This window comes from Capra hircus, chromosome 21, assembly GCF_001704415.2.
Source record: "Capra hircus breed San Clemente chromosome 21, ASM170441v1, whole genome shotgun sequence".
In the NCBI taxonomy this organism is placed as follows: domain Eukaryota; kingdom Metazoa; phylum Chordata; class Mammalia; order Artiodactyla; family Bovidae; genus Capra; species Capra hircus.
Genome location: NC_030828.1, coordinates 33,265,294 through 33,289,560, shown reverse-complemented (window position 1 = coordinate 33,289,560; position 24,267 = coordinate 33,265,294). Strand labels below are relative to the sequence as shown.

General features: G+C 51.6%; 1 protein-coding gene across 3 annotated transcripts; it reads right to left on the bottom strand.

Moving 5' to 3' along the window:
• SCAMP2 (secretory carrier membrane protein 2) lies at positions 73 to 23,259 on the bottom strand. 3 transcript variants are annotated; one of them, XM_018066235.1, is made up of 10 exons: positions 23,073 to 23,259; positions 10,820 to 10,888; positions 10,301 to 10,399; positions 9,635 to 9,763; positions 8,112 to 8,229; positions 7,472 to 7,600; positions 6,653 to 6,812; positions 5,402 to 5,503; positions 1,882 to 1,999; positions 73 to 1,623 (listed from the first exon to the last, which is right to left on the bottom strand). In XM_018066235.1, the coding sequence occupies exons 1-10, from the start codon at positions 23,127 to 23,129 to the stop codon at positions 1,489 to 1,491; spliced, it is 1,116 nt and encodes a 371-aa protein (XP_017921724.1). In that variant the 5' UTR covers positions 23,130 to 23,259; the 3' UTR covers positions 73 to 1,488. The 3 variants fall into 3 exon arrangements, with proteins under 3 accessions (XP_017921724.1, XP_005695187.1, XP_005695188.1); XM_005695130.3 differs by lacking the exon at positions 9,635 to 9,763 and having other exon boundaries at positions 23,073 to 23,258; XM_005695131.3 differs by lacking the exon at positions 9,635 to 9,763 and having other exon boundaries at positions 10,301 to 10,366; positions 23,073 to 23,258.

The following is a 24,267-nucleotide window of genomic DNA, read 5'->3' as shown; positions in this document are numbered from 1 at the left end:
GCTGGCCTGCCTCAGCCTCTACCCTATTAGCCACTCCCAACTTTCCAAATACAGCAGACGTCAGGACCAGTATTGTCTGAAAATGTCTTTTGTTTTTATTTAAGGACAAAATTGAGACATAACATATACATTTGTACACGGAGAAAAAAAATACCAGAAAGGAGTTTACAAAACCTTGGTCACTGCCATCCTCATTCAGTGGCTCTGGAGCTGTGTCAGCTGGCAGCTTCAGGGCTGCCTCCGGGTAGGCCCCAGATGCCCTGGGTTGGACAGCTTTTTGAGAAGTCCCCTCAGTCTACCCACCCACTCCTACCATCTCTGGAGGACAGGATACAGGTTTTAACCTTGAACTCCTAAGCACCCATCAGAGTGACACAGATCCTGGGGAATCCTCAGGACTAGTGGAAGGTGATCTAGGCTCTACTTGGGGAGTATGGGAGAACCCTGGGGGATTAGTCTGGAACCCTCAAAAAGGTGACCTGAAGAATGAAGTTCTGAACTCATTCCCCTTGCCCTCCCTAAGAGTCATACAAGCTAGATACTGCTGATGGTGGGGGGCAGGGATGGGCAAGAGTATGAGGCCAAGCTAAAGGGCAGCTGTCCCTCAGAAAGAGAGGAAATCAAAACAAATAGGGCCAAACAAACCATACCAGGACAATCAGACCCACCCTAATACAAGACTGCCAAAAGCTGGGCAAGACAACTTCGGGTCAGTGTCCTCTATCCCTCTCCATCCCCAAATCCCAACCAACCCCATTGCACATTCAGTAAGTCTAAAGAGGGAAGGGCTTAAGAAGGGCCCCAGAGGGCACCACGTACTGCCCACATCTGGAGGATGTGGGGGCCTAAAGGGCTAGGAAACTGTTCATTAGAAACATGAGGCAGGACAGAGGCTAGAAGCCCAGAGTTCACCCTAGAGTGATCTGAGGAAGAGCCCAGACTGCAGCTCATCTAAAGGGGAGCCCTTGGGAGGCTCTCAGAGTCTGAGCAGGAGGAAAGGGCAGGACTGTGGAAGTCACAGGCTGGGTCCATGAAGCCAGATTCCGGTCAGGCCTGCTGGGGAGGAGTGGAATCTCAGGACTCCAGCAGAAATAAAACCCCAGGTGGTTGGGCCCAGGACAGCCAGTGATCCCAAGTGTGTACGTTTGTGTTTGTATGTGTGTGAGTACACGTGTGTATCTGTGTATGGGAAGAAGAGAACTTCAGTCCCACTGCTTCCAAAGAGACAAAAAAATCCTATCAAACCACCACCAGAGAAGAAAAGACAGCTTTGTTTTTTTTTCTCTTGTGTTAAAAAAAGTCCCTGTCCCTCCCTCCCCTTTCCTCAGGTGGAAGGGAGAGATGGTTGCTGAGGGAGGAAGAAGAGCCACGGGCAAGACCCTCCCCAGGTCTATGCTGGGCATACCCAATGCTTAAGGCACCCATGGAAAGTGCAGCTCAGAAGGCAGGTGAGAGAGAAGGCCAGGGCAGAGGGAGGAGTCAGAAGGACTAATTCCCCTGGAACGCTCCTTGGGCAGCAGATGAGGCAGCACTGCGGAAGGTCCTGCTACTGAAGATGCCCTGGGAAAACTCCTCCTGGGCCTGCTGGAAGCTGGCCCCCGTCCTGCGGTACAGGGAGTGCACCTGCAGAAAGAGGCTGCGGTGAGAAAAGTCCACCCGCCTGGGGGCCACCAGCTCATGGGCCCAAGGCAGCCACCACGGACCCCAGCCTGTCTGACCTCCCACCCAGAGCCTTGGAGGAAGCTGCTGGAGCTCTGAGGACCCAGGAGACGCAACTGCTGTAGTGATGAACATCCCCCATGGAGAAAGCAGGAGAGAGGTGCCTACCCCAGGGGCTGGGGCTTCCTTGGGTTTGCAGTTGGCCCGGCACCCACCACTTACCCGCTTCAGGAGGAAGAGTGAGAGCACGGCACAGAGGGTGAAGAAGCCAGCCACCACCATCATGATGACCGACACAGCCAAGTTGTGCTTCATCGTAGACAGGGCTGCAATCCAACCACTGCAAAGGGAGCATAGTGGGATTGGGCCCCAGAGCTCCCTGTGAGGGGCTCCTCTCCAAGTGGCCACTGTGTGCTAAACACCACCTGGCCCATCTCTGGGCAGCACAGAGCCCTGTGGGCCAAAACCTTGGCCTCTGAGGCCAGGCCTCTATAAAGGCCATCAGGCCCCATAATGCCCATAGGGAATCTATGGGCCATGTGAGGCCTGGAAGGGAGGATGTGGCTGCTGCTTTCACAGTTAGGAGTAACGGTGGGTAGAGCCCTTTAGGGGGACAGAGCCCTCCCTCTGGGAAGGAGGATCACTGGCCAACACACTTCATTCATCCTCTCACCTTAGCTCCCCACCCTGCAGCCCAGGGACAGCCCCGCTGTCTCCAGCCAGTCACATCTCCTTCCTGAGCCCCAGTGTTCTCATCTACAAAGGGGACATCCTCACATTTTCTGATTTTAAAACTTAATACAAAGCTACAGCTATCAAAACAGTATGGTACTGGCATCAGGATAGACATATATTACAGATCAATGGAATAAAATTGAGAGTCCAGAAACAAATCTATATATTTATCTCCAACTGATTTTAGACAAGTGTGCCAAAACCACTGAATGTTGAAGAATGGCCTCTTCAACAAATGGTGCAGGACAGCTAGATATCCACATACAAAACAACGAAGGTGATCAACACAATATTGTAAAGCAAATATCCTCCAATTAAAAATACATTAAAAAAATTAAAAGAAAAAAAAAAAAACAATGAAGGTGCACCCTACTTCCACCATATAGAAAAGCTAACTCAAACCTAACAATAAGAACTAAAACTATTTAGATCTCATTACAATTAAGAACCTTTGATCATCAAATAATATTATCAGGAGTGAAAAACAACATACAGAAAGGAGAAAATTTATAAATTATATACCTGACAAGCAGCTATGCAGTATGCTGAATATATGAAGAATTCAACAGACAATCTAAATACTAAATTAGAAAACAATTTGAATAGATATTTCTCCAAAGAAAATAAGCAAGCAAATAAATGATGGCCAATATCACAATTATTTAGGAAAGAGAAATCAAAGTCACGAGTTACCACACTTGTAGACCGGCTATGAAAAGAAAAAAGGAAAAAAAAAAGAAAGGAAAATAGTAAGTGTTAGGGAGGATGGACTGGAACCCTCATACACTGCTATTGAGAATGTAAAATAGTTTGGCCTGGGCTTCCCTGGTGGTCCAATGGTTAAGAATCCACCTGCCAACCCAGAGGACACAGGCTCAATCCCTGGTCCAGGAAGATTTCACATGCTGTGGGGTAACAACGCCTATGTGCCACAACTCCTGAAGCCCGAGCATTCTAGAGCCCAGGCTCCACAACAAACAGCCACTGCCACGAGAAGTCCATGCACCATAACTAGCGAGCAGCCCCAACTGGCCCAACTAGAGAATGCCCGCAGCAACAAAGACCCAGCACAGCCGAAAATACATACCTAAAAAGGTTCAGCCACTGTGGGACAGTGTGGCAGTTCCTTAATAAATTATACATAGAATTACCATAGGACCCAGCAATTCCACCCTAGGACACACACCCTAAAGAACTGAACGCAGGTACTCAAAAACCTATACACAAATGTTCACAGCAGCAAAAAGGTGGAAACCCAAATGTCTATCAGCTGATGAGTGGATAAACAACATGCAGTATATCTCCAAGAACTATGGAATATTTTTTGGTCATAAAATGTAATGAAGTACTAACATGAACCTTGAAAATATGATGCTATGTGAAAGAAGCCAGGCACCAAAAGCCAAATGTTAGGCTCAGTGGTAAAGAATCTGCCTGCCAACCCAGGGCACGCAGGTTCAATCCCTGGTCCAAGAAGATTCCACATGCTAAGGAGCAACTAAGCCCATGTGCGCCACGACTACCGAGCCTGTGTTCCAGAGTCCAGGCGCCACATCTGCTGAAGCCTGTGAGTCCCAGAGCCCATGCTGTGCAACGAGAGAAGCCGCTGCAGCGAGAAGCCACACAGGCTGCAGCTAAAGAAAAGCCTGCGCAGCACTGAAGACCCCGCACAGTCAGAAATAAACACATAAATACAGATATTTTAAAGCCACATACGATTTCATTAAAATGAAATGTCTAGAATAGGCAAATCCAGAGAGGCAGAAACAGCTTAATGGTTGCTACAGGCTCAGTGAATGAGGGAATGAAGAGTGACTGCTTAATGGGCACGGAGTTTCCTTACAATGTGATACAAATGTCACAGTGTGATACAGAATTAGACAGTGCTGATGTCTGCAGGACACTGTGAATGAACTAAATGCCACTGAATTATACAAAGTGGTTTAAGTGGTAAACAAAATGACAGATTTTATGTTATGCGTATTTTATAATCAGTAACAAAAAAAGGAGGCGGGAGGACATCCACCCAATCGTGGGTGTTCTGAGGTGAGATGAGAAAGACACCGGGAGGCTGGAGGCCTCGGAGCTCAACCAGGCAGACCCAGGCAGGGCAGTGAGGGGCGAAGCAGGACCAGAACTCAAGCCTTCTGGCTCCCAGTCCAGGGTGTAAACAGCAGTTGTTAATCACAGTCTTTTACCAGGATCTCACTGAGGGTAATGAGTAATGAAACTGGGTCACCAGTCAAACAGAAAAGGGGCCAGGTTAGAAATAGCAAGGCAAGAAGGCAGAGGGGAGGAAGGCAGCATGCACTGGCTGCGAGTGTGAGGTGAGTTACCCCTCCCCGCCACTCTGGACTTGCCAGCTCCACTGGAGGGTGGGGACCAAAATAGTGCAGCCCTTCCAGGCTCAGGCTTTCAGCCAAGTGCCAGCCTGACCTTTCTGTAATGTTCCCTGTGCACTGGAGCAGAAAGGAAAACATCAGCCATCAGCTTTTCTCTTTGAGACTAATTCTGAGCTGAGAATTGCAGCAGCCGGGACTCTCAAGCCAGCTGGATGCTCAAGGAGAGCAGCCCGAAAGAGCCGATCCTCCAGGGGTGAGGGCTCCACCTCCTGAGGTTATAGGGCCTCCAGAAAAAGTCGCAGCTCACAGTTTGTAAAGGCCAGGACATCCATGGGCAGCCTCCCAAGCCTCGGGGCTTGTCTGGGGGTGGTGGGAGCAGCCGCAGGCTCTCGGAGGGCATGGCAGGAGAAAAGGACGAGGGGGACCTGCAGTGCAGGACACAGCCCTGAGAGCCTAAGGATTCAGGCCAACTCCACCCACGACACTCCAGAAAGGGGTGAGCAAGGCGAAACAGTGAGTGGCTACCAGGGAAGAAGTGGAAGGAGGCAGACCCCCGCTGACCCATCACCCCTCTCCCAGCCATGGTGGAAGATGGGTCATCAGTGGGGCCTTTCTGGGAGCAGGGGAACAGGGCCTAATCCCCTCTGTGCTGCCCCACGTCTCACCTGTCCCCAAGGCTAGGGATGCCGATCAACTGGATGATATAGATTCCTATTTGACAGAAAAATACAAAGAAGAACACGAAGAAGCTGAAAGAGTTGTCAGACCTGTGGAGAGAGGGGGAAATGAGAAGTCACACGAGGCCTTCGGGCTCAGTCCTCATCCTTTTCACTTGCCAGGACACCTTCCTCGCTAGGAGACAGGAGGGAGTGTGCCAGAGTAGACAGAGCTCCAGGGGTCAGCCACACCGTCCATGAGGATAGGGACACACAGACACCCTATGATCAAAAAGGACTTCCTTCCGCTGCCTTCCAATTTAAGGGGTCAATGCTTGACTGCTTAAAGAGCTTATAAATAAAGTTGCTCACCCCAAGGACAATGTAAAAAACCTAACAGTCCATTTCCTGAAGTTATCTCCATTTCATTACAGGTAAGAAAATCTAAGCCTGTTATAAAGATAATAAAACTTTAAGAATCAATCTGTAGGCCTGGGTGGAAGAAAAGACATCTAGGGAGTAGGGAACACCAGATAAAACTGGTGTTTTGAGAACTTCCATCTCGCCCTGGAGGACTAGAATACAGTGAGGGTGCAGGTTTTGCCTGCTGACTACATGGGAGGGTTTGGCCAATGCTCCGCCCCCTCTTTCCCAGGACCTGTTGGGCTCCCTGTCTCTCCTCCCTTCTCTTCACTCCCTACTGGGCTCAACTAGGAGCTGAGCATCAACTCCTAGTCTCAATTCCAAAAGTCCCTGTGGTCTGTCAGGTGGATTCATTCATGTCCACAGTACTGGCTCTAGGGCCACTGGTCAAATACTGGCACTCATCGAGGCTCAAGGGTTACTGGGGAGGTGGGGAGAGGGGCAGATATGAGCATGGAGGGATAAAGCTATTGAGAGCTTATCTGACTGTTATCAGACTCTGTCTGGCTATCACAGACACACAGCCTCTCCCCAGGGACTAAAATCCTACTGAACCAGACAGACTGGGAGCAGGGGGAAGGCAAGAAAGGCTCTTGATTTCCTCTCTGGGTCTCCTGAGCCTGGTCCAAGGACAGGGCCCAGAACAGACCTCTGGTACAACAGAGGAGAAAGCAGCTGCTGATCCCTGCCCGCTCTCGCTAAGGGTGGGGATGGGAAAGTGAATTTCCCCACCATTCCATTCTGCTTAAGACTGGGAGGGGGCCCCAGGGCTGATGGGTTTTGACCTGCTACCCGATGCCAGCCATATATTACTCACCCCTGCCCAGCCCCACTCACCTGAAAGCCTTATAGATGGGCCGATACCAACAAAGGAAGGCACAGGGGGTGAAGATCACAAACCACAGGATGGAGAGGCCGAAGTCTACTCCCCTGGAGGTGTCGACTAAGAACCAAGCCAGGCAGGCAAGTAGGTTCAGAAACAGTGTCACTGAATGCACTGCGGAAGGAGAGGGGGCCAGAGAGAGAGGCTTGTGCCAAGGTGACCGAAGGCTTCCCCTCTGAGGCAAACCATCCCCTGAAGAGGTCCACGCTGTGAGAGCAGCTGCAGAAATACTAGAGGACCTTGGTCTGTACACAGACAGGGTGTTCTGAGACCTTACAACCAGGGAATCTTCAAACTCAGGTATCTGAGGAATGGCAGTGGAGGGGCGGATACAGATACAAGGGCTGAGCTTTGGGGGAATGAAGTCTTTCAGCAGGGTTTCCCCTGGTTGTGGACAGCCCCCAGTGGAGCTACAAGGAGTCTTCTCTCCTCGCTCCTCATTCCTAGGAGCCGAGGGGACCGTGGAGAGGATAGGCCTTCCCCTAAGGAGGGCTGTTCAGTGCAGGGAGCTCTGTAGGAACTCTGAAGCCTCCAGCTAGTCCCACCCTACCTGATATGGGGTCTGGACTGGCCCTTGGGGATAGGTTCCCAGGATAGGGAGCAGACTGTGGAGGACCAGTTATGTGGGCAGAAGGCATCCCTCAGCCCAGCCCAGCCCAGCCCAGCCCAGAAAGCGGCTGCAGCCTGCCAGGAGGAGCAACCAGAGCATAGCCAGCACGCTCGAGTCACAGCCCACTTCACCCGGAGCTCGAAGGGGCAAGAGCAAGACTCACGCATCCAGAGATAGTACAGCATCTTGCATATCCGCTGGTAGTCGGCAGGGATCTCTGTGGAGAAGTCCTGATAGAAGCAGGGCTTGACAGGGCACCACACAGGCAGGGGCGGCCAGTTGTTCTCTCTCACTGCGTGGGAAGAGGTGAGGAGGCGAGCACGGCTTTAGCAGCAGCGTGGCCGGGTACACGTGTGGGCCAAGTCCCTGGGCCAAAGCAGGGCTCCCAGCGGGCGCCAGCAGACGGGTCTCAGGGTGTATGGATACAGAGTGGGATGGGGAAAGGATGACAGGACACAGACACCCCTGAGCTCACTCCAATACAATGGACCCCAAATGCACTGGGAAACACAGAGTGTGATGGCCTAAGTGACTACTTTTATTAACAACCAGACCATAAGCACAAGGGGGCATCATCACGGGTAAGGAATCCTGGGACCAAGGCCCCCACTCTAAATTCCAGAGTGGGGAAGGAGTGCAGAAATAACCTACATCTATTAGGACCAAACGGCAAGTCTCCTGACCTTCACCTTACGTGGTGTTCCCCAGGACAATGCCATGACAGAGCTCAGCAAAGCTCTGAGGCTGCCCTGGAACAAGCAGGCTCAGGGAAGTCCTAAGCCAGGTAGCATGGCCTCCCTTACCATGTAAGTTGGCCACCGTGTTCTGAAGCTCCCGCTCCTTCCGCTCCAGCTCGGCCGCTTTCCTGTCCAGTTCTTCCTGCTGCCGGAGCAGGCTTGCCTGGGCTGCAGAGGCCACAGCCTGAAGGGTGCAGAGGAGGTGGAGGGCAGCCAGACACAAAAGACAGTGAGACAGTGTCAGTCTGAGCTGAAGTCGGAGAGGCCCTGCCCCACGCAGGGAGGGCCCAGAGGCAGTCCCAGGCCCAGTGTGTCATGGATACCCAAGAGCACCATAGAGAGACCAAGGTGACCTGCCCCCTACCACCTCCATACCACCTCTGGCCCCTTAGCCATCACCAGGGCTCTCCTCTCCCTTGTATCCCTCAGCTTGAAAGAGATGGGAACTATCCCCATATTGGAGTCATTAAAGTTCAAAGTGACTTTTGAGGTAACAGCAAAGGGAAAAAGACCTCAGAAGGGACCAACCTATAGCCAGAAAGCCAGAGACTCAAGCCTCATTTGAAGAGCACGGAGTGTGCATGAGTGTGTGTGTGTGTGTGTAGGGGAAACAGTGCAGACCCGCCAGCAGTGAGACAGGAAGGGAGATACTTGAGGGCAGCCTTGTGCGCCCAGAGCCTCGGGATCTATATTTAAGCACTCTCCTCCCACCCAGGAGCTGCCCAGAGGTACAAGTGAACTGTGACCCAGTACCACCCAGCAGCCCTTTAGGCTTGGCTGTGCTTGGCCTTGCTTTCATGACGTGCGGAGTCCAAGCTTACCCCTGTCCAGGCAGTGCGGGGAAGGCGCTAGGAGACTACACACGAGGCTGAACAGAGCTGGGCTTGGGCACGGTGTTCCAGCCTAGGGCCCTGCTCCCCTTGTTGGGACCTGGTTCCTCCTGAAGTCTACAGTCCTCCTTAGGAAACAGGTATCAAACTGGTCCTCTCATGGGGTGACAAGGCAGGCACACCTGCGCATGCGTGTGTGAGCACATGCACCACACACACAGCTTCTCCTTCTCCCTCTCTAAAAGGAGTTCTCCAAAGAGTTACGGCTGCCTTCAGGAGGTTTTTCTTTTCGGCGGCGGGGGCGGGGGCAGTGCGGGGGTAGTCTTGGCTCCCTGGCCAGGGACTGAACCCACGCCTCCTACAGTGGGAGTGTGGAGTCTCAACCACTGGGCCGCCAGGCAAGTCCCAGGAGGTCAATTTCAGGCAATGGGGGCAGAAGCAGGACCAGAAGTGGCCACACTAGACCACACTGGGGTCTCAGCCTCCTTTCTGCAAGTCTGCAACTTCAGCTGAGTAGGCCCAGGTCCCTACAGCCCACCACTCAGCTGGACAGAAGTCGCTCCTGCCTCTAAGTCTCGCCTCACCTCCACAAGGCTCTAGGGCCAGGGGTGGGGCCCAGGGACCCGGGCAGGGGCCGCACGTTCAGAGGAAGCCCAGCCAGACGACAGGAGCAGCCTGGGGCCCACTGGTGCCCACAGCCCAGCTTGGGTGGGCCCCGGGTGCCCTGCCCTCCCTCGTGCTCATCTACTCTTCGCCTACCTTCGGCAGGTCTCGCAGGTAGCTGTCTCTGAGAATACTATCTCCTCCTAGCAGCATCTGCCTCTCTGAGAGCTCACTCACTGCCAGGAATCTGGTAGGCAGGAACCTGCTGGCCTGTCTAAGCAGGAGCTGCAACACACAACTCCACTGTCGGCCACGCTCACCTGGGGGCCACGAGGAGCGTGGGGTGGGGCTGGGAGGCATGGAGGGGAGTGTCGGGCACAAAGCACACAAGGCTCAGAGTACCGGTGGAGGGACAGAGGGAAGCAGGAAGGCGGGCAAGAATAAACGAGGTTTAAAAACAAGAAAGGGAGAGCGAGGGGAAGAGAGATTCTGGGCCCTGGGGAAGAGAGAACAAACCAAAGGCCCGAAGAGGATCTGGAAGGACTCAATAGGGGTAAATGCTCTTCCTGCCACCAAGGAGCCTGGCCTGGTGAGTAGAGCTTATTTTGGGTGGTGGTCACGGGGTTAGGGGAGAAGATACAGGTTGGTAGAGCAGACCCTCCACCTGCAAGTGACCAGCTCCCAGGAGATGACCCAGAGGGCCCTGGAAGGGGAGCCCGTGATGAAAGCCCTCTGCCCTCTCCTCAGTCTCAGGGCTCAGCCACCAGTCTGGGTGTGTCCCTTTGTGGAAAGGAGAGGCCAAAGGGATCTTGTCAACAGTACCTGGGGGGTTGGCTGGGTGGGCTCCACTGAGGGTTGGAGAACTGCCGGCTGCGAGGGCCCGGGCATCTGTGAGACAGGAACCGTTGTCGCTGCATTTGTCTGCACGGGGCAGAGCGGAGGAGGGAGGTGAGTGGGCCTCCCCCAATTGGCCACGTGGGGACAGACCCACAGCCGGGAGAGTGATGTGTTCTTGCCCGTTAAGGGCGCTCCCTCTGGGCCTGCCTCCGCAGCTTCGTGGCCAACAAGCCTCAGGTTCTGGGCAATGTGTGGCCTAACGTAGGACCCTGGATCCAGACCTTCCCAACACTGCCTGGCCCTCCTCTTCAGGGAGGAGCCCAGATCATGGATCCTGAGGGGAGAATGGATGGGTTCCTCTTCCATACCCCACCCCACTGAGTACACATTAGGACTGTCCCTTTAAGGAACAGAACTTCTCTGTCTCTGCCAAGCCTCCTTACCCAGAGATGCCAGCACCACCCAGAGGACCCAGGGACTCAGAAAGAGGGCATGCCCACCAACCTCTGAGAAAGGGTTGAATTCAGCCAGGCCTCCTTGTGGGGCATTGGTCAGCTGGGTCACAGAGGGATCCTGAGAAAGTGAAAAAAGAGTCATCAGACACTGGGGAAAAAGGAGAGTCTTGGTGATGGGGAGGGAGACCACCATCTCTAGGCCCCTCCCGGGGCTACCTGGCTGAAGTAAGCCTGTTGATGGCCCTTCCTAGAGTGCTGGAGAGCCTCTCCTGAAGGCTCCTGTGCCCAGCCCCTGCCATACCACAGCTGCAGTCATTTCTCCCTTGCTGGAAAAGGAGGGCTTCAGCCCAGATGATTTGCCAGAAGAGACACAGAGCAAGGTTTACATTCTGAGGCCCAGGAAAAGACACCACAGGTGTTCTCTTTGGAGCCCCTGAGAAATTCAAAATGTTTAGGGAATTCCCTGGTGGGCCAATGGCTGGGACTTGGCACTTTCATTCCTGGGGCTATGTTCAATCCCTGGTTGAGGAACTAAGATTCCCTAAGCCATGCAGCGTGGCCCTCCCCCCAAAAAACAGAAAAGAGATTGAAGATGGTTTAGCCTGAAAACTAGTCCAAGCAGTATACACCTGAAGTAAAACAAAGTGAAAGGATGTGTTAGCAAGTGGGGAAGTCCACTAGGTTACAGACTGCTTCTGAATGGACCTGACTGCTCTGTGGGACCCAAGTGAGCCAGCAGGGTCTTTTTTTTTAAAACAACAACAACAACAACAACAACTGTACCACACAGCATGTGGAATCTTAGATCCTTGACCAAGGATTGAACTCTGGCCCTTGGCAGTGACAGCACTGAGTCCTAACCACTGAACCATCAGGGAATTCTGGAACCTATAGGTTTGACTCCAGAGGGGGGTTGAATATAAATGTCCTCACCACTTTATGGCTGCTCTTTACTGGTACTGGCCACTTGCCAGATTCAGCTCCCTCAGAAAAAGGGGAGTCATCTGGGACCCACCAGCCTGCACTGAATGGATCTGGTGCGCCTTGGACACACACACACACACGGACACACACACAGACACACATTGACTACTTAGAATGAGTTCCTCTAGGATTGCCTTGATTGCCTTTTTTCCTCTAAATTACTTCTTCCTTTAAATTTAACTTTCAGTTTTGAGTCACTTGGTTGACTGTTGAATCAAATGATTCTATGGTTTTACAGGTGGTCTCCTGGAGATGCCAGATGGGATCAGCACAGCCTAAGTACCAATTGCTAACACCTATAAAATAACCCCCACCTCCTAGAGGAGACTCACTTAAGAGTTCTTTGGACTTCACCCTCAAAAGTAGCTAAAGAATTCAAATGACAGGTTATCCCAGAAAATCTTCTGCAGTTAGTGAAATTTAGGGTGTAACTAAGAACATTCAGAACACACAGTTTACGTGGGGTGGGCCAGCATGATTATAAAATGACAGTAATTAATGTGTACATGCTCTGTTAGGGAAGACTAAGGGGAAATAGGTATTCAGCCTAGAAAAACATTTCTCAGTGGATTTCCTATGAAGTCAATGTGTCTTGAGCTTAACTTTGAAACAAAGTTAAAAATGTTTTTTAAAAATAAAGTAAAATAAACTGGTTTACAGGTATTTACCTTCAGGGAGGGTTTGTTTTTTTGGTAGGGGAAGTGGGTGGGGGAGGGTGGGTAAATAAGATGGTATGAGTGGATACTTTTCACTTTATAACCTTTCTATACTGTTTTGTTATTTTTATTATTTAACAGAAAGCATTTATTCCTCTCATTTTCTAAAGGACAATTTAAGGTTCTGGAACAAAAACGTGCTGCTGGCTGCCAGTGCTGATTTTATTAAACCATGCACACTTGCGAGGAATACAGATTTGAAGGACTCAGCTGATATGCCAAGAAAATGATGTTTTTGGATTTTTTTCTCCCCAGATTCTTTTCAAAAAATGCAAAAATGTCCTCAGAACACAGCCTTTCCCCAAGTTTTCATCCTTCCCTTTTCGAGGCCAACCCCTCAGGCTGAGGGCCTCACACAGGGCTCCCTGCCATCCTCTCTAAGGGTGCTGGCCTGGGGCCAGGCTGGGCATCTAACGCAGCTCCTGCACACTCGCACTCCCTTCCCTTCCCCACACAGAACAGGTACGGGGCTCAGGTCCAGCCCAACAGCGACGCCTCTGGGAGAAACAGCTGCCCCCAGACTCTGCCAAGGCCCAGTTACAAGGCCTCAGCAAGGCTCCCCTGTCAGCACAGCTCACCCCTAGTTCCTCACGGCTCATCCAGATGCTCCTGGCCTTCTTGCCAGCTTCCCCTCCAGCAGCAAGCCTTCACAGATTGGATTCTTAAACACTGTATTCAAAGTAGACAGACTCTCAGAGACCCAGGCCTCAATTTTCAGACGTAGAAATGGATATTCGCCACCCTGCAGGACTGGCTCCCTTATCTGAACATTTACACAGCCAAGGGTCAGCGCTAAACATGCCTCTCTCTCTCTCTTTTTAATATTTGTTTGTTTATTTGGCTGGGCCGGATCTCAGTTGTGGCACACAGGATCTTTGGTGCGGCATGTGGGATCTAGTTCCCTGACCAGGGATCGAATCCAGGCTCTCTGCACTGGGAGTTCAGTCTCAGCCACTGGACCACTAGGGAAGTCCCTGAACGTGCCTCTTGTGCCTCTTTCACACATTCTGACATCTTCGCACCGAGGCCATCAGCCCCTAGAGGGCAAGCCTGTGTCCGCAGGGCCCCAGGGCCTGGCCCAGAGCTGGACACACAGCCTCAACCCACTTCCTGTCTCCCCCACACCCCACCCAGTCTCCTCCGCAAAGAGGCAATGTGGCCGTGTCCTTTCTGCTGGACACCATCCTTGCCAGGTGGCTCCTGCAATTTGGACAAAGTGACAAGGTGAGGTTTGAGAGGCCAGTTGGAGGAACTGGCCTTGAGGTTTTTTGTTGGCTGAACGACTAGCAGATTTCTCCCAGAATTACTGGGCTGGCTTCCTGCAAGAAAGATCTAGGGCTCAGTATCTGTTCCCCTTTCAGACTCTGCAGACATCAAGTCACAGCCCAGTAAGTGAGCTGCAGTCACTGAAATCAGATCCACCGTCCAAGGGACAGGTTACTCGAGTCGGTCACTACAGGACAAGGGCAGAGGGGCGGCCGTGGTAGCAGTGTCAGGAGCCAGCATACCCGCTTGGCTGAGCTGTACACCTTAAACAGGCAGCCTCCATACCTGTGAAGGGATGTCATTTTCTTACCAAGGTTAGCCAGAAGAGGATTCTGGAGGGTGGAGGGACTGATCACCCTGTCCAAACTGACCCCTCTTCTTTTCTCAACAATCTTAAGGACTTGGCCCTGGGCCCCTAATCAGGCTCACCACAAACAAATCCTGTCTCCTCTAGCAGGCTGTAAACCGCAGCCAGCTGCCTCTGTATCTAGTTCATACTTCTGGCTCCTAGTGCTTGGTGGAGGGCCTGATGCAAGCAGAAGCTCGGGTAATGTCTGGAATAAGGACTGCAGGCTGACGGCCCTTCTCTGCTTTCTCTACGAGGCGCTGCCCAAGTGCCAAGGCACAGAGAAGGGGAGGGCCGCCTGCATCAGAGCAGCAGCCCCAGGGGCTAGAAGGACTCTGCTTGGGGAAAGGAGCCTGGAACACTCTGGGAGACACGGGTGCTTTCCATCTGAAGAGGACCTAGGCACTTTCTGACAGATATGTGTGGTTTCAAGAGAAGCTGAGGCCCAGTGAGAGAGCAAGGGAAAAGGGACAGACATGGGAGCTGACATGCAGAGTGTCCACCATGCGCAGGCTCGTCACACAGTGATGCTGCTGCTGGTCATCCCAGAACTGGCCACTGTGCCACACCACCAGAAAAGAAGGCCCTCCCAGCCTTTCTCAACCTGGGTCCTTGAGAGAGTCAAGCCCCACTGCCCCGAGCCATCCACTGTCTGCAATGACCTGCCTTCTTTCCTGTGTATCAGAACAGTCCTAATGTTCTAATGTTTCCTGAGGATGGTGATGTTCCATCCTCAGGAAAATGGAGAAAACAGTAGTTCCAGTCAGCTTCTGTGTTTTGTGGCTCAGCTGAGGAGCCCTGGCTGAGAAAAGTTACAACCCACCTCCTCATTCAACCTTACAACCACCCTGTGAAGGAGGAGTATAAGGATGAAGAAAGGCCCAGCTCAGAGAGAGGAAGACCTCAGGGACTGTAGTGGTTGAGCCCAATTTTGAATCCAAGTCTGTCTTTCTCCAAAAACACAAGTGGTAAACCCACATGGGGCAGTCTCCCCAAAGCCTGGCTCAGGAACTGACCAACAGAAGGTGCTCGGTCAACATGGGGTTGAAGGGTCAGACAGGACGACTGGGGCCGCTCGGCTATTTGTCCCTGAACTTCAGAGCAGTCCTTCTGGGAGAACACCCTTGGAAGGACACTGGCAGAGAATCTTGTGAGTCAGGACCACACTGACTGGCCTGAATGAGGACCCCAGCTTTCCCCTCGAGTCACAAAGAAGCCAACGGCAGCAATCTTCCTTCCCACTCACCAAGCATCAGCCAGCTCGTAAGTGGGTCAAGCATTTAACAGCATGGTGACAGCTAAGTCTCACCTACCAAGAAGTAAGCTGACACCCCCTCAGCGCCCAAAGGACTCAACCGGCTCACGCCCGTGACTGAATTCCTAACAAGGAGAATGCAGTTCCTTTCATGCAGTGAGCAGCCACACATGGGGTGAGGGATACACTGAGAGAAACAGGGTGCAGCTCCCTTCAGGAGACCATAGTCTGGGAGCTGAGACAAGCGCACACAGCACGAGCGGCCGTGGGAGGGGAGAGGAGGCCGGGCGGGCTCGGAGGAAGGCGAGCACAGGCCCAGTCGGGTAAGCTCGGGCCATACAGCTCCGGGGCAGGGGGCACTTGGTGGAGCTGGGCTGTGAGGACTGAGAAAACGAGGCGGTACAGCTGGGCTGGAGTTCTGCTGCCGGGGGTGGGGGTGGGGTGGGGGGAGGGCCTTGAAAAACATGCTTGTTTCCACTGGTTTGGCAACCCCTTTCCACACATCTCCCAGGTCTCGGCTGTGCTCGAGTTTACAGCGACTTTTCCTTGCTTTCCCACCCTCCACTCCACCCAGGCTCCCAATGTGAGGTTTATTTCAGGCTTCAAATAAACACGTTAAATAAATACCTCATAGACTAAAAAACAAAACCAAAACTTGGCCACTCCCTCTGCGAGGCAAAGAGTCACCACTACTTTGGATCGTCTGTGAAGTCCTGTTTGCTTTAGTGACAAGGCTGTGTGTCACAGCACAAGAAGGAGCGGTCATCCCCAGGCTGGCTGGCTGGGTCCCAGGTGAACAAGGCGCCACGGTTAACCTTGGTTTCTCTGAGCTACGGCCCGAGAAGCCATCCAAAGGAAACATGACAAAAATATGTGAAAATCTGTATCTGCAAAAGTATTCACTGCACTGGTATTTACAACAGGGGAGAAAAAAAGCAGGGAACAACTTAAGTACCCAGCGACAGTGAGCTCCAGTACGTTTCGGTGCCCATCCCCTCAGTGGCCTCAACAGTCACTAAAAATCACCGTTATGAACACAGGGCAGCATTACAGAAACAGCTTGGTTATACGAGTATCAAATGACGATTCCATCAGAAGTACTCACAACAGAAAACACATCAAAACAACAATGGCTGCAAAACACTAGCAGAAACAGGGATGGTTTAATTTGTTTTCCAAATTTTCTATAATGTGATTATGTTATGTTTATGTTAAACAAATACATACACACTTCTTTTTTAACAAGAGAGCCTGAGAACCCATCAAATGAGCAAGGTGCACCTTGGGGCCTCCCTCTCTGCCACAGCAGCGATGTACAGACGCTCCCAGAAAAGGATCCAAGTTCCTGGCCTGGCATTGAGGCGCTCCATAACCTGGCAGCAGCTTTCCTCCAGGTGCAGCCTGTTCCCCATCAAATGGAGGCCCCTGCCCTCTCCTTCCACCGCGGTCTATCTACTCCCTACACAAACCATTCCACACCAGCCCACGGTGAGGGTACCAAGAAAAGGCCTTGGTTCCTGCCCTCAAGAAGCAAATAGCACAGAGAACACAACAGAAGCCAGGGCAAGAAGTGACAGCATGTGACCAGTGCTGAATAAGGGCACAGGCAAAGGGCTCGCAGAGGAGGGAGTGAAGAGGTTGTTTGGAGACTCAGGGAAGGCTTCTCTGAGGTGGCATCTGAGCTGGATCTCAAGAAAGGAAAGAAATTAAGCAAGCACTCAAGAGGGAGAGGAGAAAAGCATTTGCAAAGACATGGGATCTTTAAAAAGACCTTGCATACATTCAGTGAGGAGGATCAGGAGACTACAGAGCAAAGTGTATATACAGAGAGAGGAGCACCAGGGACCCAACCTGAAGATGGCTGGGCCGGACTGCAGGCTGTGGCAACGGGGGCAACAAGAGATTGTGCAAAGCCTGTGCGTTCAGTCATATCCAACTCTTTGTGACCCCATGGACTGTAGCCCACCAGGCTTCTCTGTCCCTGTGGGTTGCTATTTCCTTCTCTGGGGGATCTACCCGACCCTGGGATTGAACCTGTATCTCTTGCGCTTCCTAAAGTGACAGGTGGATTTTTACCACCACGCCACCTGGGAAGCCCTCAGAGGTCGTAAGCAGTGATCATCTCTGCCAGCAGTGAGGAGGGCGCAGTGCTCAGGGAAGGAGGATGGCAGGAAGACTGCCAGGGACACAGAGTCCACATGGGTGACAGTGAGGCCTAGCTAAGGGATGACACAGGGGATGGAGAAGAGCGAACAGGCTCCGGAGGCCCTCCTCAGGTAGCCGCTACAGGCTTGACCACTCCATAGGGTGGTCAGGGTATAGAGTTACTGCAGGACAGGGACACAGGGGAGGGGAAGGGGAGGGAAGGGGTGGAGTAACCGAGGCTGCCAGCTCGGGGGACCTGCAAACAGTGCCACCACTGAGCACGAAAGGCGGTCATGGGGGAAGAGAAAAGGATTTTCAGGGGCAGGTGTGTGGGGGCAGGGAGAGGATCTGGGAAGGTATTGATTCGCATCAGAGAGATTGAGAAAATGCATCTGGGTGGAATGGGCGGAAATGTCCAGGTAAGAGCTGGAAATACTGGTTTGGAGCTCAGGAGAAGGTGAGGGCTAGAGCTCTAGATCTCAGACCACTGGAATGTGGATGCTACTCTGAAGCCATGAAAGTGGGAGGACTTACTCAGAGAGGTACACACTGAGAACAAAGTCAAGGACAGAACTCTAGGACACCCCCAAATGCAGGAGACAAGAAGAGAAAACAGGCAGAAGGAGGTGAGAGTTATCAGTATAAAGAGGCCAAGGACAGAGAGAACTTCCAGGAGACTGGTCAGACAAGCTGGTGCACCACAAGCAGCAGACCCATCATGGGCCCACAGATCCCAGAGAGTCCACAAGAGTGAGGTGGCGCTGGGGGCGTGGAGCTGAGAGTGTGCGGAAGTGACTTAAGTTGGTGCTCCTTCACCTGGAGTACCTTCTCGTGCCATACGCTTTCTGCTCCCAGGACCTCCTACCACAGGACTCTGCCCCGTTCTCCCTCAGATCCCTCACAGGCCCTTTTGGCGAGTTCTGACTGCCCTTATCACATCAGGACATGCTGTCAGGATAAGCGAGCATTTCTTAGCTCTCCTGTCAAATTAGAAGCTCTAGCAGGCCATGTGCCCACTTACCCTGGTCTCCTGCACAGGCCTCAGAGCAGCAGGGGCTCAGTGATGTGCATGAGTGCGTCAGCATCTCATAGGAGCACTGCTGGACGGGTCATATCTTGCGAATTTACGTGCACGGCACTCTTCTCTGGACCAGCAGCAAATACCCCTTGTTTGTCCTGGTTAAATATTACCATTTCTCTGAACCCAGGACTGTCCTACTCCAAGCAGCTCCAAAGAAAACTTAATAGACATGTAGGGTCAAAGTTCAGCTGTATCACTGGCCAAGGGCTTTCTAACACCCAGACTACCTCCAGATGCAACTATTAAGGCAAAAATACCTTCCCACCCCAACCTGGGCAGCTGCCTGGAGTCAGTTAAACTGTATGAACCTTGCCATTTTCAAGTTTCTTGAGACAATGCTCCTGTTCCCAGGAGCAAGTTCTACCAGGTCCAATGGGGGGTTCTGAGAATTCCCAAAGCTACAGTCAAACTGAAGTCCACCCTCTCAGGGAAGTGACACAGCCCTCAGTGTCTCTGAAAGGAACTTCATGTGACTGTTCACGCCCAAATCACGTTTCTGCCACCACTTTCTCCTCCCACAGGAGAGAAATGTCTTAAATCCTTGGGAAGCAGCCATACCACCAAGATTATCTTTTAACTGCAAGGAGACAAGGTGTGAAAGTGATATGGTGTGATTTGGCAACTCATGAACGCTGAAAGGTTTTCTGTTTGGAACCACCAGCTAGTCCGCTCCCAGATCAATGTCGACTGCCTGGGGTAACCTAACAGAAACAGCAAGCAGAAAAGCAGCCCAGGCATTTGCTGGGGTCTGCTGTTTTTCAGTGGACTGCTGAAAGAGAAAATGGGGAGGACCACGCCCATCTGGAGCCCTCAACCTCTTCATCACCCGGCATCACACTTTCTGAGAAACTTTTGGGAACAGACATGCTGGAATCAGTAGAAAGCAGAATACCCAGATGGTACACAGCAGATGCACCATAATGCACAGAGGGATTAGGGAGTGCCAGGGGAGGTTGGGAAACCAGCCACTCTCGGCTTGCACTTTCCTGCTTCCTCCTAGGAGTTTGGTAAAAAACCTCTGCTGCACTCTTGTGACAACTTTCCACTTACAGTCTGACTCTGCAGGAAGTTTTCAAATAATCCCACTATAACCGTACACAAGGAGGAGGTCATAAAAGCCCACAGCCACAGTTCAAGTATAAGGAAGTCAATCTAAAAGCACACCAGGAGCTTCAGGGGATATTGCAAGAGTTAGAAGAAGGATTCCATGGTTGCCAAACTCTGAGAAAGGCTGGATCAAACAAAGTTGGGCAAATATCTTTACTGCAGGATTTCTCAGAGCCTTTAACAAATGAACAAGCCTGGTCAACCTTCAGGAAAATGATTCCTGACTTTATTTGACCACAGAACCCTGAGCCCCTTTCAGGACTGGCATTACTCAGAAAACATGCTATATTAAAATATCATCTAGCGCAATACAGATTTCCTGGTGGCTCAGTGGGGAAGAGCCCATCTGCCTGTGCAGAGGACAAGGATTCAATCCCTGGATCTGGAAGACACCACATGCCATGAGGCAACCAGGCCCACGTGTGGAGCAACTATTGAGTCTGCGCTCTAGAATCCATGCTCCTCAACAAGAGAAGCCACCACAATGAAAAGCCCAAGCACCGCCACAAAGAGTAGCCAACACACAGCAATAAAGATCCAGAGCAACCAAAAATAAATAAATCTTAAAAAAAAAAAGGCACAATACAATCCATATTATTCCAGCCCCACACACTGAAAAACAACAAAAAAGCTCACTTAATTTGTTACTTTCACCCTTACCAGTACTCTCATTTTAAAAATGGTAACAGTGGTGATGATGTTACATTCTTTCCTTAGCTGGCCTAAGTAACTGCCAAGGCAGTTTAAAATCTTTAGAACAGCACTAACCAGAGAAGATGGCCCAGATCTGAGTCCCTTCCTGCTTCAATTAGCTAGTGACTCTGGCATGTCCCATCCTCACTGCATTCTTGGTTTCTCATGTCTAAACTGAAAGGGTTAGAAGAGATTTCTGAGGATGTTCCCAGCTCTAAAAATCCACCATGGAACTCCGAACACTAAGCATATTTTCGTAAACCACCATGGAGAGAAGGGGAAAAAAAAAAGGCTCCTGAAGGCCGGTTAGGTGTGACAGTTTCTGGGTCTATAGCCTCTCCACCTTCTCTCTTCTGAGCTCTGTGCCAACACCCTAAGTAAATGAAGCTGGGCTCACACCCAGCCCCCCAAGGGCTGTGCCTTCCCAGTGTCCCAGCCCTGGAAGTCAGAGAAGCGGAAACCACTATCACAAGGAGAGGGAGGGCAGCTCTCCAGGAAAAGAAGTTTGGGGGCCTCACACCCAAAGCTCCTTCTCCCTCCACAGCTGTGCGCCAAGAGGAAAAACCCAGCACAGAGTCAGGAGGAGCAGAATCGCAGCCAACTGGCTCTCGCCTTCCCCCACAGGCTTCCCCACCAGATGTTACTCTTTACAGGACCACAACTGCTTCCTGTCCTGCCATATCCTGGGGCTGCCTGATGGACAGACTATCTTGCTTCAGTGCAGAAGTTACTTCTACCACAGTTTGCACAATCATTTCTGGGGTTGGAGATGTGGTTTAAGACTTTCAAGCTGCTATTAATACAGGGCAAAATTTAGGCCAATTATCTAGCCCACTGCTAGCCCTGAAGACAAGCTCTCTGCATCTCTGGATATCTGACTGCCCCTTTCAGATAGCAGTAGACATTTGATTTCTGATTCTGACAGTACAAAAAAAGAAAGAAAAAGGCACATCATTACACAGCACACATACCAAAAGGCTTCTGAAAGTGAAGTCGCTCAGTCATGTCCTTGACTCTTTGCAACCCCAAGGACTGTAGCCTACCAGGCTTCTCCATCCATGGGATTTTCCAGGGAGAAGGAGCTTTGGGTGTGAGAACCTGGAGCGGGTTACCATTTCCTTCTCCAGGAGATCTTCCCAACCCAGGGACTGAACCCGAGTCTCCCACATTGTAGGCAGACGCTTTACCGTCTGAGCCACCCGAACTCCAGTATCCAGTATCATGCGGCAGTTTTATAACTAAAGCAAAACAGTTATCTGAAGACAATGGCACAGGAAAAAAAAAAAAAAGCAAATGTCCTTTCTTTACTCAAATAGAGATTACTGCATTACATAAAAGATAAGGTCCTCCAAACAGTTCTGTCAAGAAGCATGAAGTTACTAGAGGAATGTTAGGAATTCCCTGATGTTACCAAGCTATCAAAATTTGCCTCAAGGGCTCCCACTGGCTAAGTCACCTTAAAACCAAGAAAGAGATGTAAAATATTCACTCTCTGACATTCATTCTAGTCTCTTTTGTGTTTATTCTGACCCTTGAAAGAAAGGATTCAAGGTGGAAAAGCTCATGCTGTGTCTTGCAGGAAGGACCCCCTCCAAGGACTTCCCCCACACCTGCAGGAAACTTCAAAGTTGCCAATGACCAAAACAATGAACAAGCAGGAAGAGTTCACATGCCTGGTGACATCCTGACAAAGCAGAAAGCTCGAGGCTCATGAGGCTCATAAATCACTAGTCAGCACAAGCAAGCTTCCCTAGAACTGGTTTTGAGCATACACAAAACAAGAGGTACCGGAGCTTTGGAGTTAAAGGAGTCCCAACCCCCCACCATGGAAAAGAATACCCCTATGCTCTCAGCTCAAAGGTGGGAAGGTTTTGGCTTTTATTTTATTTTTTTTAAGGTTTTGGCTTTTAAAAGGAAGTCTCTTCTTCCTTGGGCAATTGTTAAAAAGTCAGGCCAGCTCATAGATCAGTGCATCTCATCTACCCTGCCACCACACACAGGTCCATCAGACCAACATTCCTTGCACTTCAAGTCCCTCAGTGGCTCCTCACTTCTCCTCCCTCTCTACCCTGGGCTCTCTCATCTAACCAGAGCCCAGTCCAAACTAGATCCATGGCCAACGTGTGTAATTGTCATCAAGGCCATATTTCAACTTGGGTTACCAGCCTTCCCTTTCTGACAAATCTCAGGGGCTCTCCTATATCTTATAGACTAGTTGGCTGTGTGTGTGTTGCGGGGGATGGTCTTGGGATTTTCTCACATTTCTCCATCCCTCTACAGGCTTCCACCTCCTCATTATGTTGCTGTCACCCTCTCTCCTAAAGTGATTCAAGGCTAGCGTCTCCCCAAGACTGCGGGATGTGGCAGTCACACTTTCCCCTCAGGTGAAGTCGCTTCTCTCCCTGAAGCTAGGGGCTTCCCTGATCCTGTGCGCCAGTCCCCTTCCCCAGCGGTATCCAGTTAGAAGGGCTACGATCCTCGGAGCTAGACAGTCCCACCCTTTTCCCAGAGTACAGCGCCCCGCCCCCTCCGCTGTTCCACCTGCTGCTAGTCCCGCCCCCCAGGCGCTACGATAGGACACCCCTCGAAGCCCGCTCTCCCATTGGGCAGACAGCCCGTCCCTCCTACGCCACGTCTCCCGGCTCTGGCGAAAGAGGCCCGGGCGGCGGCCTTCGGGCACTGGACAGAGCTGTAAGATGAGGGCTCTACCTGGAAGGGGTTTACGTCCACTGGGTCCGCGAAGGGGTTGGTATCGAAGGACGACATGGCGGTCGGGGGCCGACGAGCGAGCTCCGAGAGCGCTTCTGCCTCCGGGCACCCAGACCCAGCGGCGCTCTCCGTGCAGACCCTCCACTTCCGGGAGCGAGGCGGCCGTTCTGGCGCAGGCGCAACGCCCTCCCAGAGGGGCGTGGTCATGTGACATCACAGAAGTCCGCTCCGCCCTCCTGCCCAACCCATTGTGGAGCCTGGTGGTCGGTCATTCGCTTCCCTCTGCTTGCTTATTCCTTGCGTCTGTGCTCCAGTGGTCGGCGAGGCACCGAGGAACTTGGGAGACGGAGGAGGGGCTGGAGCCGTTCCCAGCTGCCTCTCCGTCAGATAGGTTACAACACTGTGTTAGAAACTCCTCAAAGTAAACTCCCAAAAGTGGGGCTGGAAACTTAACCCCTTCAGCTTTCTTGGAGGGCAAGTTTGGGAAATACGCCCTGGTTCGGGCAGGGGACAGGAGTTCCAGCCAACGCGGGGAGTGGGGAGTGGAATTCCGACTCAGGGGACTTCGCCAAGCTAGGAAAGGGTTCTGTTGGTAGGGGCCGAGCAGAGAGGATCTTTTCGAAAGAATGGACTGTGCAGCTGTCCCCCATACTAGCTGAGCCCTGCCTCTCTTAGGCCTTGACCCCCGATGTCAAGTTTTATCGTCTTAGGCGTGAGGATCCCTGAGCTCAGACAGGTTTAGGGCCTGAGCTGGGATTAACCTGGGCATCCAGCATTTATTAAATGAATGAGGGAGTTCAGCAATAGAGCCATCAGTATATGGGAGATGGCTGACTCAATCCCCACAAACTCAGGTTATTTATTCATGTCTTTGTGCATTTCTGCTGTATCTGAGTTCAGCCACTCCTCCATACCTTACCCTGGACGAGTACAGGGCTGCTAATTGGTCTTTTGTTGTTCGTGTTGTAACCCCAGAGATTCATTCAAATGGGGCAAAATCACTACGGAACTTTGTTTGAAATCTTTCAGTTACTTTCCATAAAGGTCCATATTCTTAGTTTGACCTCTAAGACTTGTAATATCTGCCCTTCACCTATCAATCCTTCCCATTCCTTCTTGTGCCTTCCCCTCCACTACACCCCACGCCTGAGCATCCCAGCCCTCCTAGTGGCTTTACAGGTCCTCAAACTCATTT

What these genes read in the sequence shown, in the direction of transcription:
- SCAMP2 (XM_018066235.1), bottom strand. Translation starts at nt 23,129, where the DNA reads ATGTCGTCCTTCGATACCAACCCCTTCGCGGACCCAGTGGACGTAAAC. An exon ending in TGGACGTAAACCCCTTCCAG is followed by an intron (nt 10,889 to 23,072) that starts GTAGAGCCCTCA and finishes TCACTTTCTCAG; the next exon opens with GATCCCTCTGTGACCCAGCT. An exon ending in GCTGTACTATCTCTGGATGC is followed by an intron (nt 6,813 to 7,471) that starts GTGAGTCTTGCT and finishes CTCCTTCCGCAG; the next exon opens with TGCATTCAGTGACACTGTTT.